Raw genomic sequence first — 27584 nt, 5'->3', positions numbered from 1 at the left:
AGTTCATGATCCTTGAAATTTCTAAAAAGAGGTATGCAAGCACATGATTTATTAATATAACCAATGGATGAAAACTAAGATTAATTGGTTTTTAAGTGTTCCTGAAACATCTTGTAGTGTAAAGGTAGTAGTCCATCAAATTTGGAGGAACCAGGTAAAACTTGGTTTGGTGAAGTCTGACAGCACAATTTTATCTTTATTCCTCTTTTCTTTTACCAAATGATACCCAAAAAACAGTTCCTACTTGGGATTAACTTGTTCGTTGATGACTTTGACCTTTTTATTTATTTATTTTTTTTACCATTGTGTGTTTTTATTCATTTATTTGGCAAATAGCTGATGTATGCCATGCATCAAAAGTTATTTCACCTTACTTATTAGTCTAATAATCAGAAAACATTTTCAAGACTATATGCTATGCTGAGCAGTGTATCATGCTAACTAAAAAGAAGAGATGATTGATGTCTTCAGGAACTTCATTTATTCATTAAACATTTATTGAATGAGTACTGTATATTACAGTCTAATTCTGGCCCCTCAAGGACATGAGCAGATAGGGGAATGAGACAAGTAAACAGTTGACATTCAAACATGATAACTGCTACAATGTAGGTATACACAATTTTCTAGGGGAACTCAGAGGAAATGGTGCCTATCTCAAGGATGTAGGGACAGAGACTCAGGGAAGTTTTGTATAGAAATAGTGAACCCGAAACTGAGTCATAAAGATGAATAGGATTTTCCCAGTGTATAAATAGGACCAGTCTAAGAAGGTCATTCCAAACAGAAGGAATGGCACATACTAAGATACATGTAACTGACAGGGTAAGTCAAATTCATGAAAAATTTAATAAAATATTACAACAGTTTTTTTAAAAAAGTCACAGGCTTGTTTATTAAAACATGATGATTTATGATGAAAATCAAAAAGATAAATTTTGCCTCATCATTTTAAGTAACATTCAAATGATTTAAGCTTAATAAAAGACTCCTTAAAAAATTAGTGCTTTACTCCAGGCTCAGTAGCTGATCTGGAATTCCTCCACAGAGTTGCAGCTTTTCCTCCCCACTGCAGACCTCTGCAGAGCCACTGGGTCTTGCTGCATCCATACAGGTTTGCTCCAGGATCAGCAGTTGATCCAGAGGCCCTCTACAGAGCGGTCAGGCCTACTATACCAGTACAACTGCTCCCTGACTGACAGTGGATGGAGCAGTGGCTTTGATCATCCATAGCAGGCTTCTGAAGAGCTTATGAGCCCATGACCACAACAGCCCTGCCCAGCGTCACTCACCCCAACAGGAGATTACCAAGTGCCCCTCCACCTAGGCCACAAAGGCACCAACAGACAACTTCAAGATTGAATACAGTTGAAGAAGTCACATGAACACTGCACTACTATGCTTCCCAGAACCAAAACTAAAATGGCCACCCTGAACTGTCAGTATAGAAAATTTCTATAGGAAAGAGTTTCTCTCTTCAAAAACTACTCCAAAAATTTAGAAGAAGTGACTGCCCCACCAGATGCCCAGACATCAACACAGAAATACAAGAAGCATGAAAACATAAGAAAACATGTCACCCCCAAAGGAGGACAATAATTCTCCAGTACCAGACCCCAAACAACAGCAAACCTGTGAAATACCTGAAAAATAATTCCAAGCAGTAATCTTAAGGAAACCCAACATGATGCAAGAAAATATAGGCAGAAATCACAGTGAAGTCAGAAAAATATTCCAGGATGTGAACAAGAAATTTAACAAAGAGATAGATATCATAAAAAAGAACTAAGCAGTAATCCTGGAACTGAAGAATTCATTCAGTGAAATAAAAAATACAATCAAGAGCTTAAGCAACGCGTTAGAACAAGTGGAAGAAAGAATTTCTGAACTTGAAGACAGGCTTTTTGAATTAACCCAGTTGGACAAGAAAAAAAAAAAAAAGAATTTTAGAAAATGAAGAAAGCCTGTGAGATCTATCTGACAACCTTAAGAGTATAAACATTCATATCATGGATGTTCCAGAAGGGGAAGAGAAAGGTAAAGGCATCAAAAACCTATTTAACGAAAAAATAACTGAAAACTTCTCAAGTTATTGGGAGAGGTACAGTCTCACAGACCCAAGAAGCTCAAAGATCCCCAAACTGAATCAACCCAAAAAGTCCTCTACAAGGCATATTATAGTCAAATTGTCAAAAGTCAAAGACCTAGTGAATTCCAGAAACAGCAAGAGGGAAGAATCAAGTCACCTATAAAGGAATTCTCATCAGGCTAACAGCAGACATCTCAACAAAAACCTTACAGGCCCGGAGAGAGTGGGATGGTATATTCAAAGTGCTAAAAGAAAAAAAAACTTCCAACCAAGAATAGTACACGCAGTAAAGGTATCCTTCAGAAATGAAGGAGTAGTGTCTTTCACAGACAAACAAAAACTGCAGGAATTCACCACCACAAGACTGGCACTTCAACAAATTTTCAAGGGAGTCCTACCTGTGGAATCAAAAGATTGATGACTACCATCATGAATACATGAGAAAGAATAAAACCCTCAAGGAGCAGATACAGAAATGAGAAAGACTGTATCTTATCACTACAAAAAACACCAAACAGCAAAGGCAATAAAGAAAGAAAGGAACAAAAGAAATCTAGGACAACCATAAAACATTAATAAAATGGTGGGAGTAAGGCAGTACCTTTCAGTAACAACCCTGAATGTAAATGGATTAATTCCCCACTTAAAAGACACAGACTGGCTGAATGGACTAAAAAACTAGACCCAACTGCATGCTGCCTGCAAGAAACTCACTTCACCAGTAAACACATAGAGGCTAATAGCAAAGGGATGAGAAAAGATATTCCATACCAGTGGAAACCAAAAATAAGGAGTAGCTATACTTATATTGGATAAAATAAACTTTAAGCCAAAAAGTATAAAAAGAGACAAAGAAGGGCCTTATATATTGATAAAGGTATCAAGTGAGCAAGAGGATATAACAATCATAAATATATATGCACCCAACAATGGAGGACCCAGATATATAAAGCAAATGTCATTTGATCTAAAGGGAGAGATAGACCCCAATATGGTAATAGTTGGAGACTTCAGCACTCCTTTCTCAGCATTGGACAGATCATCTAGACAAAAAATTAGCAGAGAAACGTTGGATTTAAACTACTTTAGGCCAAATGGACTTGAGAGACATTTGCAGAACATTTCTTCGAATAACTGCAGAATGTACATTGCTCTCATTAACACATGGGTCATTCTCCAGCATAGACCGCATGTTAAGCCACAAATCATGTCTCAGCAAATTTAAAAAGACTGAAATCATATTAAGTATTTTTTTAAGAACACAATGGGATATAACTGGAAATCAGTAACGAGTGATAACAAAATCAATAACACTTTGGAAACTGTACAAATACATGGAAATTAAATGACATGCTCCTGAAAAACCAATGGGTTAAAGAAGAAATAAGCAGGAAATCAAAAAATTTCTTGAAACAAATGAAAATAGAAGTACATCAAACCAAAATATATAGAATACTGCAAAAGCAGTAATAAGAGGGAAGTTTATTGCAATAAGTGCTTAATCAAAAATGTTGAAAGATCTCAAATAAACAACCTAATGTTACACTTCAAGGAACTAGAAAATTAAGAATAACCCAGCCCCCAAATTAGTAGATGGAAAGGATTAATAAAGATTAGAGCAGAACTAAGAGCAATAGAAACAAAAACAAACAAAAAAATGATACAAAAGATTGCTGAAACAAAGTTGATTTTTTGAGAATAAACAAAATTGACCATTAGCTAGACTAACCAAGAAAAGAAGAGAGAAGACCCAATAACAAAAATCAGAAATGAAAAAGGAGACATTACTGTTGATTTCACACAAATACAAAGAATCTTTAGAGACTATTATGAACAATTATATACCAACAAATTAGAAAATCTAGAGGAAATGGATAAATCGTGGACACATGCTACCTACCAAGACTGAACCAAGAAGAAATAAAAAGCCTGAACAGTAATTAGCAACAAAATTGAATCAGTAATCAGCATTCTTCCATAAAAGAAAAGCCTAAGACTGGATGGCTTCACTGCTAAATCCTACCAGACTTTTAAAAAAGATCTAATACCGGTCTTTCTCAAACTATTCCAAAAGATTGAAACAGAGGCCATTCTCCCAAATTCATTCTATGAGGCCAGCATCACCCTGATTCCAAAACCAGACAAAGACACAACAAAACCTGAAATGTACAGGCCAACATCCTTGATGAACTTAGATGCAAAATTCTCAACAAAGTACTAACAAACAGAATCCAGCAACACATCAAAAAGATTATACACCATGATCAAGTGGTATTTATTTCAGGGATGCAAGGATGGTTCAGCATATACAAATCAATATATGTTATACACACCAACAAAATTAAGGACAAAAACCATATGATCATCTCAGTAGATTCAGAAAAAGCTTTTGAAATTCAATATCCGTTTATGATAGAAAAAAGCTTTTGATTTTCAACATCCCTTCATGATAAAATCTCTCAGTAGGTGTAGAAGGAAATTATCTCAACACAATAAAGCCATATATGACAAACCCACAGCTAACACTATCCCAAATGGGGAAACTTTGAAACCTTTTCCTCTAAGAATAAGAAAAAGATGAGGCTGCCCACTCTCACCACTCCTATTTAACATAGTACTGGAAGTCCTAGCCAGAGCAGTTAGGCAAGAGAAAGGAATAAAGGGCATCCAAGTTGGAAAAGAGGAAGTTAAATTGTCCCTGTTTGCAGATGACATGATCTTATATAGACAAAACCTAAGACTCCACCAGATGAATTCAGTAAAGTTGCAGGTTACAAAATTAATATTCAGAAATCAGTAGCATTTCTATACACTGACAACAAACTAGCAGAAAAAGAAATGAAGAAAGCATGTCCATTTATAATAGCTGCCAAAAATAAAAAAATACCTAGGACAAAATTTAATTAAGGATGTGAAAGATCTTCACAATGAGAACTACAAAACACTGCTGAAAGAAATTAAAGAGGACACAAAAAAATGGAAAGACATTTCATGCTCATGGATTGATAGAATTAATGTTGTGAAGATGATATACAACCCAAAGTGATTTAAAGATTCAGTGCAATCCCTATCAAAATACCAATGACATTCTTCACAGAAATATAAACAAAAAAAATCCTAACATTCATATGGATTCACAAAAGATTTTGAATAGCCAAAGCTATCCTGAGCAAAAAGGGTAAAGTGGGAGGCATTAAACTACCTCACTTCAAAATATACTACAAAGCTATAGTAACCAAAACAGCACGATGCTGGCATAAAAACAGATACATTGACCAATGGAACAGAATAGAGAACCCAGAGATAAATCCACATTCTTAACAGTCAACTGATCTTTGACAAGGGTGCCATAAACATACACTGGGGAAAGGACAGCCTCTTCAGCAATGGTGGGAAAACTGGATTTCCATGTGTAGAAGAATGAAGTTAGACCCCTGTCTCTCACTATATACCATAATGAACTCAAAATGGATTAAAGATTTTATAAGAACTGAAACTAAAAAACTTCGTGATGAAAACACAGAAGAAATGCTCCAAGACATAGGACTGGGCAAAGATTTTATGAATAAGACCTCAAAAGCACAAATAAGACAATAAAATCAAAAATAAACAAATGGTATGTTATCAAACTAAAAAGCTTCTGTACAGCAAAGGAAACAAACAGCAAAGAGACAACCTGCAGAATAGGAGAATATATTTTCAATCTCTTTCATATTGCACCTTCTTTTCCATTTCAGCTGTCCTAAGGCTAGGCCTTTATTTTTTCCTCAACTATTAAAATAAAGCGTATCCTTGAGCAAATTACTTAATCTTAGTGCCTCAGTTTCTTAATGTATTAAACATGAGAGTGTTAATAAGTAGTATATCTTCCTCATAGGTTTTTGTGGGGATTATACAAGGTATCACATATAAAGCACTTAGAAGAATGCATAGAATTACATATTTTCTATTCATAGAATTACATATTTTCTATTGTGAGCATCTGCAAGATCATAATTATTCCTAACTTAATTTCCTAATGTCTTTCTTCTTATAGTTTTTAATAGTAAAACCGAAATGATCTTCGTAATGGAGCTCACCTCATTTTCTTCCCTCTTTAAAAATCTTCAAAGATTCTCCAGCGCTTGTAGATTAAATTAATTTTTGTGTGGTATTCAAAGCCCGTCACAGTTTGGTCTCAACCTATCCCTCCAACTTTATATCCCTCTACCCTGAAGCTGCATCAGTAACTTTTCTCTTCCTTTAACACATGATGTATTTTCATTACTTCTTGTACTTTTATTAATGTATCTTTAAACCAAGGGATGCCTTTTTCTTTTCTCTATGCATTAAAAATACTCCTTGTTTTTCCAACATCAATATATCTTTCTGATGGGATACATTATTCTTTTCTTTTACTCCTGGAACTATTCTTACTCTTACTTTTTTCTATTTTGCTTGCCAATATAAATAGTTCTTCAAGAACTCATCTCTGTATCTCCAGAGCCATTTAACAAATAGTGGATGCCTATATAGTCATTTAATTGCATCTACGTGTCTCAGTCACTTTCTGAACCATTATCTGAATTAGGAAATACTTAGCTTATCTCCTTTAGTCAGAAAGCCACAGAATTTATTACACTGAAGTAACTAGTTATTGATTTGAAGGTAGAGTAATAGCAAAAATAAGATGGAGAGAAATTAGACTTAAACTTCTTCTTAATCACCAGATATTTTATTTCCTTTGACAACTGAAATTGGCCTGGTTAGTGCCTTATTGACCTAAAAGACATATTTTTGAATAAAGTATTAATTGAAAACATTTTTCAAAGATTCTTCCTAGTGTAATGGTTTGTTTTGGCCTTAATTTAAGGTAATCCTTTCTTCCTTTACACATGAATTTCTTTTATTTGAAGAAATTAAAATTTATGATGGTGCCTAATCAGATTATATTCAAATATGATAGGAATATATTTTATACTTGTACAATATTTATGTCAGTTCCTTTGTTTTGGGGAGTGTTTATCTAATTTAACACCTTTATAGTACTTTCTGCTTTGCACAGTGATTTCACTTACTTTAATTCCTTTGAAACTTACCTATTTCTGTGGTTGAAGATGTTTGTCATCTCTTATTGGACAAGTGAAAGTAAGACATAGATTGAGAGTCTAAAATTACACAGTAAGTATAATCTGGGAATTGTGATGTGAGCTTGTGCCACCCACTTGTATGGTGACCTTTTTTGTGTGCCATGCTGCTTTATGCCATGCCATTTTGCCTGTCATCATTTATAATTTCATGAAGCACACACTGATAGATTATAGTTTCAGAACACTAGTGTATATTTTAGTCCTTGAGGATACTAGGAAGAGCATAAATTCGTAAATAACAGTAACAATAAAAATAGCTAATTACTTGTGTGTTCCGTGGCCTGTGCTAAAACATAGATAATCTGATGTGATCAGATTTATCATTGATAAACCTCAGATCTCTGAAATAGGTACTATTATAATCCCAATTTCTATGTGATGAGATTGAGGTTTATAAAGGTTAAGAGAGTTATCCAAAGTCACATAGTATGGGAGGGCCAGAAGTCAAACCCAGATGTGTCTGTTATCAAAACGTATTCTCTTAAAAATTTTGGTTGGGAGAAAGAAGTTGTATTATCATTTAAAGACTCACAGGTTAATGAATTTTAACTAGCAAAAAAGATGTGATTGGGTAGATGCCTAAGAATATTTCATCAGTTGGATTATCAGTTGTTTTTTTTATAAGTAGCTCACTTCCAATCACAGATAACTAGTCTTTGAAAAGACAAAAAGATTCACACATAGATGCAGAGTTTTTTTTAAGTACATGAGGAGAACTTTCTCAGATTTTCTGCAAATAAAATTAAGTTAGGAATATAAAAAGCTAAGTCCCCAAAAGAAGTTAGGACTTAGGGAGAATATTTTTGACATCTCATTAATTGGGCAGGAGTATGAAGTTCAATATTGTGTGTGAGTTAGTTTTCAAGAAGATTAAAACTTAATCCCTTTTAAACCTAGTTTTTAGCTATTTTATATGAAAATATTTTATAACAAAAATTTCTAGTAAATCATATACATGCATATGAAATTTCTCTACCTTCTTAAACAAGGTATGCAGAACATGGGATGAATTCTTACTGATACCAAGTGATCATTGTTACAAAAATCAGTCATTCTTTGCTGCAGTACATTGGTACTGTTTTTTTTGTAGAAATTTTTGCTGTGCTAAATGGCCCTCCTTGGCTGTGTTCCATAAATTACTTCTTCACTTTATCTCTTATAACCTAGGGGTGATCAGATAATCTAGCTTGTTCAATTACCACTATAGTTTCTGTGAGAATTGGATGTGGTCTGAGGGTTAGTATTAAATCTTTTGGTTTCCCTACTTCACTCAAATGTACTTTTCATTTTGCATTTCTGAGTTCAGTCTCTGATCTGAATGCTTAGGTCTGAAAAAATGGGCTCGTGTTTTCTTGGTAAAGTAGTTATTAGAGAAAACAATGAAATTGTAAAAGTATTAAAAGAAAACCTGTAAATATAATTTGAATAAACTTTGAATGGTGTGAAACAAAACTCAGAAATCACGGAAGAAAATGCTGATAAGTGCAACTACATTAAAATAAAATTAGAATGATTTAAAAAAACGTGATCATTTTCTGTTGCTCTGGAGGGAAGAACTAGGCCTAGTGAAACTGAAGTTGTAGAGATTAATTTTCGGTCATTAGAATGGTCTGAAAACAAAACTTGATCCATAGTGAGCACTTTTGGCGTAGTTTTTCTTTGAGTTTGTGTTCATGTTGTGAAGTGCTTCCCCCCCACCCCGTATCTGAACATAGAAAAGTTTAGTGACTCTGCATTATATGTGTCAGTGTGAGGTTCTGCCTCTGTAGTGGAAGTTTGTGTTGCCACAGAACACTACCAACACTTCTGATAGAATTAATTTAATTGCTCCATGTTCATATTCCTAGTTCAGAGCATCTGATTTGCTTCTGATTTAAATCAAGTCATACCCCCATTGCCTTTCAATAAATTATTTCTCTGGGAATTGACTGGGATATGGATATAGTTTTTGTTTTGTTTTGTTTTTGTTTCGTTTGGTTTGGTTTTGGGGTTTTTTTTTTTTTTTTTGTAGTTTTCTTCTCTATTTTCTCTGTTTCTCTGGCTAGCGCTCCTATTATTTTATGTCTCCTATACCAGCCCTCCCATGTTCTTATGGTTTCTATTTTCTGTCTCTGTCTTTTTGCTCAAAATTTTGGGAGATTTCTTCAATTTTATAATCCAATTTAATTTTGATTCTTATTTCTCTACATGTTTTTTATTTTTATTTCTTTAAAAAAATTTTTTGTTTCTTTTTAAAATGTTATGCTATTGGAAGGCATATCATTGGTTATTTCTCAGACAATATTAATGATACTTTTTGAATTTTTTTGTACATTACTGGTTTTCTTTTTCTTGCATTCTTTATTTCTTCCAAATTGCTTATTTTTAATGCTCTGATCTCTATTTTTAATGTTGATACTTTCCTCAAATATATGGTGATCTTTGGTTGTATGTTTATATATTAAACTAGAGCATTAAATAGCTGATTTTAAGTTCTGTATTACAGCAGGACTTGTAGACTGTGGTCTCCTTTTAGAGGAATCTGGCTAGGTTACTATAAGAGTACCTTACACATAGTGAATATTTTAATTCAGTAAACTAATGTATCACTGACTAGGGAATCTCTTTCACTGTTTTCCAAAGTGTAACTCTATGCAAGGGGCAGAGTTGAATATTTACCAGAGAACTGCTTATGTTTTCAGATAAATTGTTTTTAAGTATACATATTTTATTAATTTTTGATCAGAAGATTGAAATTTATCTTCTTTTAATTATTCCTTGTCTTAGTTTTCAGATAACTATTATCGTGCAGAAATGATTGATGCCCTGGCCAACTCTGTTACACCTGCAGTCAGTGTGAATAATGAAGTTAGAACTTTGGATAACTTAAATCCTGATGTACGACTCATTCTTGAAGAAATCACCAGGTTTTTGAATATGGAAAAACTTCTTCCAAGTTATAGACATACCATTACTGTCAGGTGTGATTAAATTCTTTACTTTTTAAAAAAAGTTATTTGTTTTTCTAACTTTAAAAGAAGTTTATTCCATTATAGAAAATTGGGAAATTAGTAAAATAAAAGGAGAAATTAAAATTCTCTGTGATTCTACTATCTACAGATGCATTGTTAATACACTTGTCCCTCGGTATCCATGGATGCTCACGTCCCTTATATAAAATAGTGTGGTATTTGCGTAAAACCTATGTACATTCTCCTGTGTACTTCTCTAGGTTACTTATAATACCCAGTACAATGTAAATGCTATATAAATAGTTGTTATACTGTATTGGTTAGGGAATAATGGGAAGGAAAAACAGTCTGTACATGTTTAGTACAGATGCAACCATCCAATGTTTTGTTTTTGAATATTTGTGTTTTTCATATTTTGTTTTTGAATATTTGTGTTTTTCATATACCTTTGGTTGAATCCATGGGTGTGGGACCCAGGGATATGGGAGAGCCAACTGTATTTGGAAAGTGTCCTTCTAAAGTTTTTCCCTCTGTAGCTATATAAATCTTTAATTACTTTAGATTATATTGTATATATAGTTTTTCTATTGTTTATATTATAAACACTTTCTCATGTCAAGAGAAATCTTCATAAGCATTATTTTTGATGTTTCCATTGTATGTAGCATAAACATCCCTCTATTGTTAGCCTTCTAAGATGACTTTACTTCCACAGTTTGAGCATCCCTATTCCAAAACTCCAAAATCCAAAATGCTCCAAAATCTGAAACTTTTCAAGTGCTGACATGATGCTTAAAGGAAATGCTCATTGGAGCATTTCGGATTTTGGGTTTTCAGATTAGGGATGCTTAACCGGTATGTATTCCAAAATTCAAAAAAAATTGAAATCCAAAACACGTCTGGTCTCAAGCATTTCGGATAAACGATACTCAACTTCTTTGTATATGGCTACCATAAAGTTTTGCTTATTTCTTTAGAAGTTTCTAAAAGTTGATTACCTATCTAAACATGAGTTTTAACCTTCCATATATATAGTGAATAAACAAACTATATTACCAAAACATTTAGAGAAAATACTTTTTTTAAATTATGTTTTATTTTGAGTGCTTTTTTCTGAAGAGTATTCCCGTTATAAGTATACTGATGCTTAAAACTTTGTTTCCAAACAAATTTTGAAATTTGCTTTCTTTTAGTAGGATTTAGACATTGTATTAATTTTGAGTTTTTGTCATCATTGCAAAAATTTAATATTACAAAACTGAAGGTTAATTTAAATCACATCAGTTTTCTCACTTATTGCCATGAATGAATCTATAATACCTTGGAAACAAATTTGATTCATACATATCTCAGTGAAAGTAGTTAACCTAAATACTTTTTTTCCCCTAGTTGTTTGAGAGCCATACGGGTACTTCAGAAGAATGGACATGTGCCAAGTGATCCGGCTCTTTTTAAATCTTATGCTGAATATGGCCACTTTGTAGACATTAGGATAGCAGCTTTGGAAGCAGTTGTTGATTATACTAAAGGTAATGCCTTAAGAATGATGCTCATATCATTTTAGGAAGAAATATTTACTTATCAAAGTTAGTCTTAGCTATTGGGGTTTTTACAGTATGTACAATACAGATATTTTAATTTTGAATTCTTGACTCATTGGTTTAGAAATAAATTTTGGGAAATGTAGAATGCATATAAGAATAAATAAAAGAGAAAAAAATAAAATTATAGATATCTTTGGCCTTTCTGAGAAGTCATTATATCATTCTATATGGCTTTAATTGCATGTTATTTTAAGAAATAGAATATTTTGGGGAAATTTCTAAGAAGGATTTAAGAAAACATCTTATCCCTATGTAAAAATTTGTTTCTGTGAAAATAGAGCAAGAGACATAAAAAGGAACTTCAGTAGGAGGATTAGACAAGTCTGCATGAAGTTGGAAAAAACATAAGTAAGGCCAAAAATTGAATAAGATAATACATATTCAGAACATTTTCAGAAATTCAGAGAAGAAAGATAAAGAAATGAAAATGTGAAAAAAAAAAAGAGAGTCGTGAAGAATAGAGCAGGTAGAAGAAAAGCAGTAATCCAAGAAATAATACAATACTCTGAAGGGATGTAAATGAAACTGACCTAAGCTAGATTCAGGTGAAATTTTAATTTTTAAGGTTGAAGAGAATCATATAAGTTCCTATGAACATTGGAACCAGGTTATTGTACAAGGTAAAAGAATAGTGTGGCTTCTGAGTTCTTCAGAATATGTAGAGTCAAAAGACAGAACTAATGGCTATGTCATTTTTAGGGAAATTTATGATCTAAGATTATGTACCTTGCCAAGTTGTTACTAATATAGCCTTTGAGAATTAGAAGTACATCTCCTATGTAACATCCTTAAAAGCAAAACTCCGAAAGATAATTTTCAGCTGATCTGCATGTCAATTGAAATAACTCAAGATTGGTGAAAGTATGAAATGAAAGAACTAGTGATGAGTAATTATGCCTGTAAATTAAAGAGTTAATGTTAAATATTTGTTAACCTTATTATAAAATTTAATACACATTTCAAAAATAATTCTTTAAAAATAATTTTGCAAGTTAAAGGAATGTGTAAACATAATCTGTATCTAAAATCTAGATTATAGCACTAAAATATGGGAAAAGTAAAGAATTTTAAAGTATGCTATACTTCTCATCTGACTGTGGGAAGAGAGGAAGGGGTGAGGGAAATTCTTCAGTAGATACGGGATCATTTTTAAATGTTAACTAGAGGAAAGTATACTGAAATCTTTGCAATTTTAAATGTTAGCTAAAGCAAAGTATACTCAAATCTTTGCAATTTTTAAAATAAATTATAATAGAAATACTTGTTACATCAGAAAGTAAAGAAAAGGATAATAACAATATAATGTGTATATGATATATGTTAGCCTAAGTTCAGAAAGGACTGCCATTTGTTTTTTCATATTGAAGATTAAAATAAAATATCCTTTTTTAAAGAAATGATGGTGAAAATAGTGATTTTTTGTTGTTAAATGAATTTCCTGGCAAGAAAATGTAATCCCAAATCAGTCTCCATTTCTGTTTTAACGTTTTACCAGTATGTGAAATCTAGAAGTCTTAAGATCCACCAAATACTCCCAACCTTCTTTTTCGAAAGATAAATGAATGATGTTTAATGTCTCATAAATGTGAAGAAAATTTTATGAATTAGAACTACCTAAAATGAAATAGAATGCTAACTGATGGTTTCCAAAAGAATGCTAATTAGTATAATTTAATTGACTGATATTTAAATGTGAATCATGAATCCAGACTTCATTGTTAAATCGTAAATTTAAATATTGGTGCTCAAATTAGAAAATGAAAGAAATGAAAAATATTGGAATACTGAAAACAAAACCTTTCAAATCATAAAAGCAAAACTTGTTGAAAAGGTGGATGGAAATAGCTAATGAATCATTTTATGTCAATTATGTTCATAGCACTGTGTTTGTAATTGCCTTTTACATTATGCTGAAATGTTAAGACTGCTATTTAGTCTTAAATGGAAGAAACCATGTGGGAAAAACAGTTGACTGTACTGTATAATATAGTTGATATACCATTGCTTATCAAACCTCTCTGTAAGTATCTAGAAACACTATTTAAACAAATTTTGTCCAGTTAGAGTTAATCTTATCTCTGCTTCAGGGTTCTTAATAAATTATAATTTGCTTTATGTTGTGTCTGCCATTGGTTTCATTTCAGCTTTAGTCAAAAAAAATATGCACTTGGTGCTATTTTATGTCTTGGCTACATATAGCATGATACTTATAAAAGTTACAATGGGACCCACTGCATAAAAAATGTAAGAAAATGTGTTTGCCTGTAGCCTTCAACTCTGATTGGAAATTCAGCTAAGGCAGAGCCCTATATATTAAGTGTAAACATCCTGCTTGTCACTTGTTTTTTAGTTTGTTATAATTAACAACAAATTTATTTCCTTATTTTTATCTTCAGTGGACAGGAGTTATGAAGAACTGCAGTGGCTGCTTAATATGATTCAAAATGACCCTGTACCCTATGTAAGGTTAGTTTATGTGCTATAGTATTTTGGTTTTGTAAGTCCTGAAATGAATTGAATAATTTCAGAAGATAATATGTGGAACAGAAGAGTTTATGATTTTTGAAAATATGGAAATATGTTTTGAATTTATGTCTTTTTAAAAATTGATTTGTCTTTGGAAAGACATTTTCAAAATATATTGTTAATAAAGTTTATTCCCTGTAATTTTAAGTATTATTTCTGTTGTAACTTAAAGAAAAGCTTATTAACAGTTTGTAATGAACATGGAGGATCCCTTATACATCCCATCTATAAAACCACTGTATCGACTGATTTCACCATTTTAAAAGTAATTAAGAGTAATAGTTTGGGGCATCCCATTTGTTCCTTTCTATCTCATATAAACTGTCAATTTTTATTAGACTTTGGATTTTTAGGAAAAAGTAATATAATATTATTAAAAATAAGGGGAAATAAAAGAAAATTCAAATTCTGACATAGTAACCATTTTTTAAAAATCCCATTTTAGTTATTTTCTTTATTTCTGCTGCTTTCTTTTACAAAGTAGGATGTTTATAGTGCTTTCAAATAGGATTAAATATGACCATTTCTGTGTTTTTCTATCTTTGTATATATTAGGCACTCAAAGTTTTGTTCATTTTTTTTAATGTTATGACTTCATAAAATAGAATTTTAAAGCTGAAAAATAACTTATAGCTGTTCCAATTAGAAGTAAGGACATAGACCCAGAGATCTTAGTTGTGTTGCTCAGATCTACACATTCATTGGCAGATAGTTTTCTTCTAAAATGACATAAAATAAACTCTGCCTTCTAACCTCACTGAAATGCATCTGGGCGTGAGAAATCTACATGAGAGATTTTAACACCTTACAGGAGGATTGGTCTTTGACCAATAGTAGATTTTTAGGATGATTATAACAGTGAGTTCTTGGTTAAGTCACCTTATATATCAGTGTTTTAAATGCTGGTTATTATAGAATTCTTTGTACGAAGTTTTGCTGTTAATATTTCATAGTTCTTGATTTATGATCTAAATTATACCTTAAATAATATGTCCTGTGATTGATGTATTGAGTAAGGTAAAGTTGACATGGAGAAAAACAAATCTCATAATCACCTATTTTAAAGTATATATTCGTATAAGAGAAGATGGACAGGAGTCTAGCCTTACCTCATCTCTTATCTAACAGAGCTCTTGCCTTTGAAAGTTTATAAGAAGATCCTACTGATACCAAGTAGGAGTATAAAGTATAAATACAGTATAAATAAAGCTTATCACATATTCATTTGTTTTCAATTTACATTAATAGAACATTAACATGCATATTTCTTAGATCTTGTTTCAAAGACCATATATTTTAGGTCTGTGTTTTGAAGACCATTTTTAGCAGCTTGTCATTATTTTTGTAATGTTTGGGGCTACTACAGTTGACCCTTGAACAACATGGGAGTTAGAGGCACAACCTCTCTTATAGTCGAAAATCCCTGTAAACTTTTGACTCCTCCCAAACTTAACTATGAATAGCTATCTGTTGCCCTTCGGACACCTTACCAATAAAGTAAATGGTCCATTTATACATGTTTTGTATGTTATATGTTTTATATACAGTATTCTTACCATAAAGTAAGCTAGAGAAAAGAAAATGCTCTTAAGAGCATTAAAAAATCTGCAAGTAAGTGTACCAGTGCAGTTCAAACCCATATTGTTCAAGGGTCAATTTTATATTTATAAATTGTATACTATATAATCTAAATTGTTTTTAAAAACTGTTGTGGAACTGTTAATATTCATTCAAATTTCAACAGCACTGTTATTTACAATCTGAACTGAAAATTTATTTAAAGATATATTTTGTGATTATACTTACCATGTTTTTTTCTTAATTGATGTGATTCATTTATGTCACAATTAGAGATCCTCTTGGGCTTTACCTAATATCATCTAGCACATAGTTTTTACAAATAGTTACAAAAATTGAACCTGTTTTAAAAAATCTTTGATGACAGTGAATGGTCACAGGATAGAAGTGTTACCACACAGCAGTTATTTTATGTGTGTATTGTTTGGTGTCTTGGGACATCTGGCCTATATTTGTGTTTGTCTGTTTTTTATATTTGAATAGGAACTTTTTCTTTTTCTCTTCATCTCCGTCATTACTTTTTAAAAAACTCATTAAGTAACCATCATATAGAATTGCTATATTTGTTAATTGGATAAAATTCTTAATCTTAAGATAGGTAAAAGTTTATATTTCTATTAAAGTCAGTGGCATTCTCCAGTCCTGCCCCTAACACAAGCATTTTATTTTTTTATCCCTTGGTTGCTTTTAAAACTCCTTATGGTAAAATTGCCTTTGATTAGAATTAAAATTTTAAAATATATAATCTTTCATTTCTGTTTTTATTGTCATGTATATCGGCATTACTAGTTTCAGTAGAGTTAGATAAAGTTTTGAAAGATTTTGGGGTGAAACTTAAAGTCAGAAGGAAAGGAAAATAATTAATCACTGTTTTTCACTTTAGACCCATCACATCTACAGGGTTGTCTCCTTGTCTCCCTAGAGTAGGTTAGGTCCCTTAATCATAGTCTGCCATAAAAATCCTATAGGTTTTTATATACTTAGGTACTTAGGTCTTCTTGTACCTAAGTATATAAATAATTCCTATACATAAATATTGATTTTATAGTTTGATTATTTGACTATTTTTGTCCCCCCCACTGAAATGTATAGCTTCAAAAAGACAGGAATCTTGTCTCCTTTTGCCACTATATGTTTAGCACATAGTATGATACCTTGCACATAGTTGGTTAAATACATTTTAAACAAATGGTTGGACATATTTTTTTCCTTTTTCTTCTAATTATATGTATATTTAACTTAATTCATGTGTTAAAAGTGATTTTATTTCTATTGTGACAATTGTATATAGAGAAAACATTTTAAGATATATAATTGTTTTTAAATGTTTAGGTAAGTTTCCATCTTTTATGTTAGATTGATGTCTCAAATGTAGTGATGGGGTGTCCACTTTCCTTGCACAGTCTTCTCTCAATAGAGGATTTTCAGATTACAAATCTGTTCTTTCTTAAGATATTTTAAGAAGTAAGTAAAAGTGTTTTGGTTAGCTGTATATTCACCTGATAAATTACTAACATTTTTTTCATGAAGTGTGCTGTTGATTTTACATGTCTTAAGGTAAAAATAATTTAGACGAATAGTTTTAAATTAAGTCCAGGTACATTGTTTTTGAACCAAAATAGAATTCACAATTTCAGAATCACAAAGTTTTCCTTTTAATGGGAATGACTTTTTAAAATACTCATCCAAATTTTGGAAAAATACATAATCACAGTAAGAAAAAAACTGTAAAATAGAATATAGTTATTATAACCAGAAGCAACAATTCTTAATATTTGAGGTTTTTGCTTTCCAGTTGTTTCTGTACATGTGAATACTTTTTACATTGATAGGAAGAGCCATTAGTTATATTAGCTTTAGATCGGGTAGGATTACTTTAAGGATGCCATGTAGTATCCTCCCATTTTGAAGTCAAGCATGTGCATGATCAGAATGTATTAGCTCCTGAAGGAATACAGTTAAATCCAGTTTGTTTGTTTTTTTTCCCTGAAAGAGTTTTGAATAGTTTTTTTTGGTTTATTTTCACTCTGTTTCTTATAGATAGTGATCAGGAATGGGATTGGACTAGTCCACCAAAAAAATTCTCAATTTTTCAGGGAAATAATATGATTTTGCTGCTGTGAACATGCCACAAACTTGTGACTTTCTTGAGAGTTGCTTCAGATCTGTTCCATATGTCTGAAGGATATTCTTATTGTGAATTTTGATATTTGATCTCTGAAAAATTAAGCATAGGATCCTCATTGTCTTCTCATCACTTTTGAGTATTATTTTGACTCTTTAGTTATTTATATATATTTCTTTATAAAAGCTTTTCTTCTGTACTTAAACTTTAAACTCAAAGATATCCCCAGAGGTCTCTTTATGATTCATGATCATGGCTGTAAAGAGTTTGCAATGATCTGACTAAATACCATATGGTTTTATCAGTTGTGCCCTACTTGGCATTTAGATTAATTTGAAAAGCAGCCAGACAGAAACTTCTTTTTCTTCTTAGTGCAAATTTAAGTACAACGACATTAACACGCTCTAAAGAACAAACTTACCCACTTTTTAAAAGGTGTTATTTACCTGTAATACTGATCTGAAGGACAACAGTTGTATTTATCTATAAAGATGAAAATATAGATATGAAATATCCATAAATATTTGTACCCCTTTCATATTACCTATCTGTAAGCTTCATCTGTAACCACATTTCACTTTTTGTTCTCATAACCTTTCAGTAGTCCTGTTTCATATCCTCTTAAATTTCAAAGCACAAAAGAATGTTAACTGAATCCACATCTTTCATTTTTACAGACATGAAATAGCAGTCAAAAGGGGTTAAATGACTTAAACTATGATTTAGCAGTTCCACTTTCCTCCCATCTCCTTCTCAATTACAAATCCAATTTGATATTCTACCACCAACAATTAAATGTAAAAATTTCTCTGATTTACCTTCTTTAAAGTTTTGCTAACCTCTGCAAGAATTACAACTCAGTTTCTTTTTTCTTCATTTACATCCAAGCATTCTAACTCTTTGGTCTTGAATTTCTCAGACTTGCTCCTAGACCTGGCTTTTATCCCTTAACTAAATGCTAGACTACTGCTGTAGCTTTTTTACTTCTTTCCTTTCTCTATCCTCTTTTTATGGTGTCTTCTGCTCATAGCACTGTATGTTTTCTTTTTCAAATTTTTTTTTTTCATCACATTGTCCTGTTTTTCAGAAGACTCCTTAATGTGTTCAGGTAGGCTCTCACATTAGGTAAAAACTCCCAATAGAGGAATGTAACAGTTACATTTTATAGAGTTTTCTTAATTGACTCTTCTCAACCTCAGCTTATTTTGAGGAAACCTTTTTGCAATCTCCATGTTTAAAATGCTTCTGTATATTTCCATGTTTTACAAAGATACTACAGTAATGAACTTTATTATCTCAAATGTAGACTTCTTGGCCTATGTGTAATTTTTTTTTTTTGCCCCATTTTAGGGTTTTTATACTTATTGATCAGTGTTTTTTGTATTTATTTTTAAAGAGATTGGGATGTTCATTTTAGAAGTGGGATGGAAAAGATTGGTTAGGATTAAGTAGAGTCAGGTGCACAGTAAGGTGAGTCTAGAAAGAGCAAATCCACCAGAAAAACCAAGTAGTAAATATCTAGGATGTAACATAATGTCTTTTGAAATGAAACTAAACTGAACACAAAGCTAGACCCAAGAGGGAAAATGGGAAGAAAGGAAGAAGGAGCTATAGATAATTTTTAAATATTTTATGGTGTCTCCTACTCATAGCATGTCACCAAATGGTCAGCAAAAAATTAATTTTTTTTTTAATCTTTCAGGCATAAGATTCTAAACATGTTGACTAAGAACCCACCATTTACTAAGAACATGGAGTCTCCCTTATGCAATGAAGCTCTGGTAGATCAACTTTGGAAACTTATGAATTCTGGTGAGAGAGTAATGATTTTTTAAAAAATGTTTATTATTTTTATTTATACAACAGGTTTTCAGTTCAGTAGCATTTAAGAACTGAAGTCCTTGTCTTTTTTTTTTTTTTTTTTAAGTAGGATATCGCATCTTCACAGTGGGGGATGTGATAACATTTGTTAAGGATATACTCACTCACTTTGCTCCACAGGGTGGTTGAGGAAACAAAAATATTAATTTATGTGAAAGTGTCTCTGATGATCAAAGAGCTGTAAACATGAACCTGTAAAGTATTATTATTATTATTTTTATTTCAGAAGGTTGCAAAGGAGTGGCCTTTCCCAGAGGTAACCAATTTCTTGTGTGTCCTTCTAGGGGTAGTCAATGAATATAGAATAACATAGAGCCTATATGTTATAGAAGTACATATTGTTATTGTTCTGCACCTTGGAGATCCTGGTATCTCATGGTAGTTTTAATTTACATTATTTGAGTGAGGTTAAGAGGCAGGATAACAGTGCTTAGGAGCCACTAGTTCAGGAACCAGTTTGCTGAGGGTTGAATCTTAGCTCATTTATTTACTCACTGTGTGCCTAGTCTAAACTTTTCTCATTTATAAAATGCTGGTGATAGTGATACCTACTTCTGCACACTGAGAATTAAATGAGTTAGTTTTTGTAACCCAGTGTCTGGCTCATATTAAATACTCAAAAATATTGTTATAATAGCATAGTGATGATATTATCGTTATGCTGTTCATGTATTTGAGCTATTTGTATTTCCTTTTTTGTGAGTCATTCATATTCTTTGCTGCTTTTATTTAATTGGATTATTGGCTTTTCCTATTGACTTGTAAATGTTATATATATTTAAAGAAAATTGGCCTTATATCTCCGATGGATTGGAATTATAATACTGGTTTTGGTTTAAAAATTCAATCAAAAGCAAGACGGAAATGTGTTTTGCTTAAAGATAAACAGAATTGTTGCAGGTAGATGGGGAAGAGCAGTGTGTATTCATTCTAATATTTAAAAGTCTTGAGTGTGTCACTTTATCTTCTCACTAGAATACTGGAAAATAACTTGTCTCATTAGTGGCTATTTCATCAAATCACAATTAATACCAAATTCTAATTCTTTTATTTTATTATTTAGTTTACTAATATTGATATGTTAAATGGTGGTATAACTTTTGGCCTTCAGTTTGATGATAATAGTGCAATACCCCCAAGTAAAGGCACCATAGTACATATTTTGGTGAAATATAATAAAATTGAAAATAGTACAGCCCTTGTCCTCAGGGTCTTCAGAAAACAACACGTAAACCAATTTATACTAAGATATTGCTAAATTATTTTTCTAATCTCTAGAAGAGTGATTGCTGTTACTTGTATAATGTTTTATATTTTGTTACCTCTGGTTATCTTAAAAGATGTTATTATTCCTGTTATTTAGATTTACAGGATTAGCATATAAGTTCAGAAACTTGTAAAGGATCATTCAACAGTTAATATGTGGCACAAATTGTAGTATGTTGAGTGTATTCTTAACAAGCATGCATGATTCTTTGACCATGGTAGATTAGAAATTTGAGGAAACCAAACCATAATGAAATACAAGGAATTCTTGTATTACCTTCTAGGGAAGATTTTTTTGGACAAAACAAAAGTGTGTTTAAGATTAATGAGACAATTTCTGAAAAACTTCTGAAGCCCTTTGGAAGGTGGCAGTTATACGAATTTGAGCTCTGATTGATATTTAGTATTTAATTTTGATAGTGTGCAATAAAGTATAGTTGCTGCTTTGGTTTAGAAAGTAGTGAGTGTTACCTGTAAAGATAGACTAGGATCCAAATGTGAAGGGCCTCAGGAGTTTGTGTTTTATGCTATGGGCAATGAGGAGCAAGTGGTGTTAGGACTTGGCTGACTTCTGTTAGCTGTATGTGATAGCTTTTTTTCCATACTGAAAAATGATTTTCCTTTCTTAAAGAAAAATCTTTTCAAATTACAGGACATATGCGATTCTACCTTTTTTTTTTTTTTTCTTTTTCGTGACCGGCACTCAGCCAGTGAGTGTACCGGCCATTCCTATATAGGATCCGAACCTGCGGCCGCTGGGAGCGTCGCCGCGCTCCCAGCGCAGCACCCTCCCGAGTGCGCCACAGGCTCGGCCCCGATTCTACCTTTTTATATTATTTTATTTTTAAATTTTATTTATATTTAATTTTTTTTTACTGGCCAATACAGGATCAAACCCTGGATGTTGGTATTGATAATTCCCCCTTTTTTAGCTTTAAGTAAGATACTGAATTATAGGTCAATGTGATAATTTTATTTTTTCATTTAAAATTTTTTTTAAAAGATAACTTATTATACATATTTATGGGTACAAAGTTGATTTTCAGTAGTTGTGTACAATGTGTGATGTTAGCTTATTAATCATTACAATACATAATCATTCTGTGTGTTTATTAACCAGTTTCTCCTTAGCCCCCCATCTCCTCCTCCCCTCCCCTTTTCCACCTCTAGGAACCACAATTCTTTTCTCTCCTTCTAAAAGTTCAGTGTATTATTATTGTGATTGTTGTTTCTTTCTTTCTCTCTCCCTGTCTCTCTCTGTTTATTTATGGATTCAGTTCCCACTTATGAGCAAGAGCATGTGGTATTTCTCTTTTTGCGCCTGGGTTGTTTCACTCAGCATAATTTAAAATACATTTCAAAAATAAAACCCTAAGAACCAGAGATTTTTATTGGTACTTTATATTTTATTTAAGACATATGTACTTTCTCTGTTCTTTCCTGGTTAAGAACGGTTTTTTATTTCTGAAGATACAGTCCTTCAGTAAGAAGATGGTATCTTTGACTGTATAGCATTAAAAAGGAAATATTAGTTGTTGACTCCCAAGTTGTTATTCAGGGTTTGGCACATAACTGTAAGAATGACATGAAAACATTTATGTAATTGTTTGGGACATTGAAGGTTAACTGTTTATTTACATTATAATTTTAGTGTTTGGAAGTTTACAGCTACATTCTAGGGGGTAGAATCCTACCAAACTGAATTAGTTCCAGGTTTTGGAATAAGACAATAAATAATATTTATATTAACATTAGAGGTTCAAAGTTCTGCCTCTTTTCTCTCTCCCCAGTACCCTCCCTCTTGGGAATAGAAATGGTGGAAGAAAATGAAAACATATTAATTCATCTGTGTAGGAGATTATATATGTATAAATACATATATAAATGGAAATGAATTAGTGTAAGATGGACAGAAAGATCAGTACTCAATGGTAGTACTCATCTGTATGAACTCTGCACAAATTTCTAAGCTTTGTTCATCAGTTAAGAGTGCTGGATTTATTCAGAAATGCCCTGAAAACAGTGGCTTTCAAAGTGAGTTTTCTTCAGAGCAGCTTTTTGACTTAAACATTTTAAATAGCAATTACCTCAGGAAATGAAGAGATGATTTTTTTTGTAGATTTGTTATTTTGGGGGGCTTAATTAAGGTACTTTCTGCTTTGAATAGAAAATATCAGTACTGGATTTTCTACTTTCATCTTGAATGTTGTTGTTCTGATTCAGGTAACCAGGGTTGGTCCCAAAGTATAACTGCTTATGAAGACAGGATGAACAGCATTTTACCTGAGAGGAGAGAATAGTGACGACTGTCATTTTGTCATATATGTGATCATTCCTTGCCATTTAAGTGATGGGGGAGAGTAGTATAATAATGTGACAACCATCTTAAGGTTTTATTTCATGATTTTGAAATACAGTGAAGTTCGGATTTTTACTTCTGACTTTTTTTTCTCTCATAATTTTAACTGAAGCACTGCTGTTCATTTTTTAGCTCCCTCTTAGCCTCCAATTTCAATACAAGTTCATTTGAGGGGGGGACCACTATCAGGAACTTCCTTTGGGAACAAAACAGTGCTGTTCATTCCTGCGTCCAAACTGAAGGTCTTCCAAAACCAAAAAGCCCACATAGAAACAAAAAGTTACAAAAATCATATTCTAGGAGTTTGGTGTATTTAGCAGCAGTCACTGTGCTTCCTAATCATCCTTAAACTGACTTTTAAAAACAACAAAAAAATGTTTAAGGAATTTACAATTGCATGACTCATTTCAGTGTTATCTACAGCATATGAAGGTTTAGGATGATTATTGGCAGCACACATAAGGCAATGTTGATCTTCAAGGTTTAGTTTTCTCCCAAACAGTAAATGTACCCCAAACCATTCTAGGTTTTCTTACTGAAAAAATGCCTAAGCTTCATTCCTTTTCTTGCTGCACCCATGGATATAGATAGATACAGGGGCAGCCGCTCTGAGTTGTCAGAGACTCTTTATTGCTCACCCCTGGTAGGATTCCTTTGCTTCCCTCAGAGAATTGAGTCCCTCCAGCCTTCACTAACAAAATTCCTAGGAATCTGATAACCTGCCCTTTATGGAACGTTTACATATGAGAATACTTCAAAAAGTTCATGGAAAGATTTGTATTATCTTTTAATTCTATTTTTCTGCATGTTTTTTGAAGTACCCTCATATGTAAAATGCTTTGAGGAAGAGAATAATGAATGCCTACGAAAAATAAAGCTATGCCAAGCCACTGAAGTGTCCATATATGCATATTCCAAAGAAGAAAAATGATTTTCCAGTTTAAAATACTTACTTTCACTGTGTACTGTTTTTTCCATTTCTAGTTTGTCTGTAGTTTTTATAAAGTAAAACTCTGATCTTCATCAAAAGCTCTTGCCTCGGGCCGAGCCCGTGGCGCACTTGGTAGAGTGCTGCGCTGGCAGCGTGGCGACGCTCCCACCGCGGGTTCGGATCCTATATAGGACTGACTGGTGCACTCACTGGCTGAGTGCCGGTCACGAAAAAACGACAAAAAAAAAAAAAAAAGAGCTCTTGCCTCTTTCTCCTGCTTCTAACAATGTCGTATGTCTGTTATCTCATAACACGATAGCAAAACTGAAAATGTTTCAAATAGGAATGGTGTGAGCTGTTTCATGGCAATGTAGAATGCAAAGTGCGTAGCACAGTGAACAGTCTAGTATGAACTCAGTACAATTATACAAGCATACCTTGGAGATATTGCTGGTTTGATTCCAGACCATGGCAATAAAGCAAATATCTCAATAAAGTGAGTCACATGAATTTTTTGATTTCTCAATGTATGTAAAAGTTATGCCTATACTGTACAGTCGTCTATTAAGTATGCAGTAGCATCATGTCTAAAAAAACAATGTTTAATTAAAATACTTAAAAAAAAATTTTTATTTCTAATTTTTTCCCCTACTCCTGGCAAGCTATGATAAAAAATACTTTATTGCTTAAAAATGCCAATGATCATCTGAGACTTCAGTGAGCTATAATCTTTTGCTGGTAGAGGGTCTTGTCTGTATGTTGATGGCTGCTGACTTATTAGGGTGGTGGTTGCTGAAGGTTGGGGTGGCTGTGGCAGTTTCTTAAAATAAGACAATAATGAAGTTTGCTGCTTTGATTGATTCTTCCTTTCATGAAAAATTTCCCTGTGGAATGTGGTGCTGTTTGATAGCATTTTACCCACAGTGGAACTTTCAAAATTGGAGTCATTTCTCTCAAACCCTGCCACTGTTTCATCAACCAAGTTTATGTAATTTTCTAGGTTCTTTGTTGTCATTTCAACAATGTTCATAGCATCTTCACTAGGAGTTGATTTTCATCTCAAGAAACTTCTTTGCTCATCCATTAGAAGCAGCTCCTCATCCATTATGGTTTCATTCATGAGATTACAGCAGTTAACCTCTTCAGGCTCCATTTCAAATTCTAGTTCTCTTGCTGTTTCCACCACACCTGCAGTTCCTTCCTCCACTGAAGTCCTGAACTGAACTCTTCAGAGTCATCCATGAGGGTTGGAATCAACTTCTTCCAAACTCCTGTTAATGTTTATATTTTGACCTCCTCCCATGAATCACAAATGTTCTTAATGGCATCTAGGATGATGGATCCTTTCTAGAAGGTTTTGAATTTACTTTGCCCAGATCCCTTAGAGGAATGGCAGCTAAAGCTTTATGAAATGTATTTCAAAAATAGTAAGACTTGAAAGTCTAAATTACTTCTTGATTCATGGACTACAGAGAATGGACATCGTGTGAGCAGGCATGAAAACAACACTAATCTTGTGCATCTCTCTCAGAGGTTTTGGTTGACCAGGTACATTGTCAATGAACAGTATTGATACTTTTTTCTGACCAGTAGGTCTCAACAGTAGGCTTAACATATCTAGTAAACCTTGCTTTAAACAGATGTGCTGTCATTCAGACTTTGTTCCATTTCTAGAGCACAGGCAGAGTAGACTTAGCAGAATTCATAAGGGCACTAGGATTTTCAGAATGGCAAATGAACATCAGCTTCAGCTTCAGATCACCACCTGCATTAGCTCCTAACAAGAGAGTCAGCCTTTCAAGCTTTGATGACAGACATTGACTTCTTCTCCCTAGCTATGTAAGTCTTAGTTGGCATCTTCTTGTAATATAAGGCTGTTCTACCTACATTAAAAATCTGTTGTTAGTGTAGCCACCTTTATCAATGATCTTAGCTAGATCTTATGGATAACTTGCTGCAGATTCTACATTAGCACTTCCTGCTTCACCTTGACCTTTTATATTATGGAGATGGCTTCTTTCCTTAAACATCATGAACCAACCTCTGCTAGTTTTAGACTTTTCTCTAGCAGCTTCCTTATCTCTTAGCCTTTATAGAATTGAATAGAGTTAGGGCCTTGCTCTGGATTAGGTTTTGGCTTAAGGGAATGTTGTATCTGGTTTGATCTTCTATCCAGACCACTAAAACTTTCTCCATATCAGCAAAAAGACTATTTTGCTTTCTTATCATGCAGATGTTCACTGGAGTAGCACTTTTTCCTTCAAAAACTTTTCCTTTGCTTTTACAGCTTGGCTAACTGTTTGGTGCAAGAGGCCTAGCTTTTAGCTTGCTTCCGCTTTTGACATGCCTTCCTCACTAAGCTTAATCGTTTCCAGCTTTTGATTTAAAGTGAGCAACATGTGACTCTCCCTCTCACTGAATACTTAAGAAGGCACTGTAGGGTTATTAATTGGCCTAATTTCAGTATTGTTGGCAGTGGGGGGGTGCTACTGGTTGGTGGAGCAGAACACATACAACGTTAATCAATTAAGTTCATGGTCTTATACGGTGTGGTTTATGGTTCTCCAAAACAATTACAATGTAACATCAAAGAGCACTGATCATAGATCAACATAACATATATTAACAATGAAAAAGTGTGAAATATTGAGAGAATTACCAAAGTGTGACACAAAGACATGAAGCGAGCATATGCTGTTGCATAAATGACACCCACAGAGTTGCTCCAGGCAGGGTTGCTGCAAACCTTCACTTTGTTAAAAAAAAAAAAAAAAGCATTATCTGTGAAGCATAATAAAGCAAAGTGCAATAAAATGAGGTATGCTTGTAATTTCTCCCATTATAGATTTCCTTTACGTATAATTAATATAATTGTTACTTATCTGTTAGAGTAAATCTCATCAGAATCATATTAGATTACAGTTTATTTACGTATTCCAGTATTTGTTGTTGAAAACCACAGAGTTTAATATTTATGATGTCCACAGTTTGCTGTAGCACCTCTTTTCCTTTTTGTTTCTCCTTTTTAAACATTATAGTACTCTTTTGAAACCACAGTTCTTAGTCAAAATTAAATATAGGCTTTTTTTATCCAGAAGAATTTCCATATTCCTTCTATTTGTTGTTTTAAGTTCTCCAGATCATC

General features: G+C 32.8%; 1 protein-coding gene across 2 annotated transcripts in view; it reads left to right on the top strand.

Annotated features, from left to right (window-relative positions):
* TAF2 (TATA-box binding protein associated factor 2) overlaps window positions 1–27584 on the top strand; it is a 97165-nt gene that overhangs the window by 59719 nt on the left and 9862 nt on the right. For both annotated transcript variants that reach the window (XM_063079325.1, XM_063079324.1), the window contains exons 19-22: window positions 9985–10178; window positions 11559–11698; window positions 14170–14239; window positions 19705–19814. In XM_063079325.1, the coding sequence (XP_062935395.1) occupies window positions 9985–10178; window positions 11559–11698; window positions 14170–14239; window positions 19705–19814 (514 nt within the window). The remainder of the gene's footprint in view (window positions 1–9984; window positions 10179–11558; window positions 11699–14169; window positions 14240–19704; window positions 19815–27584) is intronic.

Source organism: Cynocephalus volans, chromosome 15, assembly GCF_027409185.1.
Source record: "Cynocephalus volans isolate mCynVol1 chromosome 15, mCynVol1.pri, whole genome shotgun sequence".
Lineage (NCBI taxonomy): Eukaryota > Metazoa > Chordata > Mammalia > Dermoptera > Cynocephalidae > Cynocephalus > Cynocephalus volans.
Note: the sequence above shows the minus strand (reverse complement) of the source record. Positions and strands in the feature narration are given on the sequence as shown.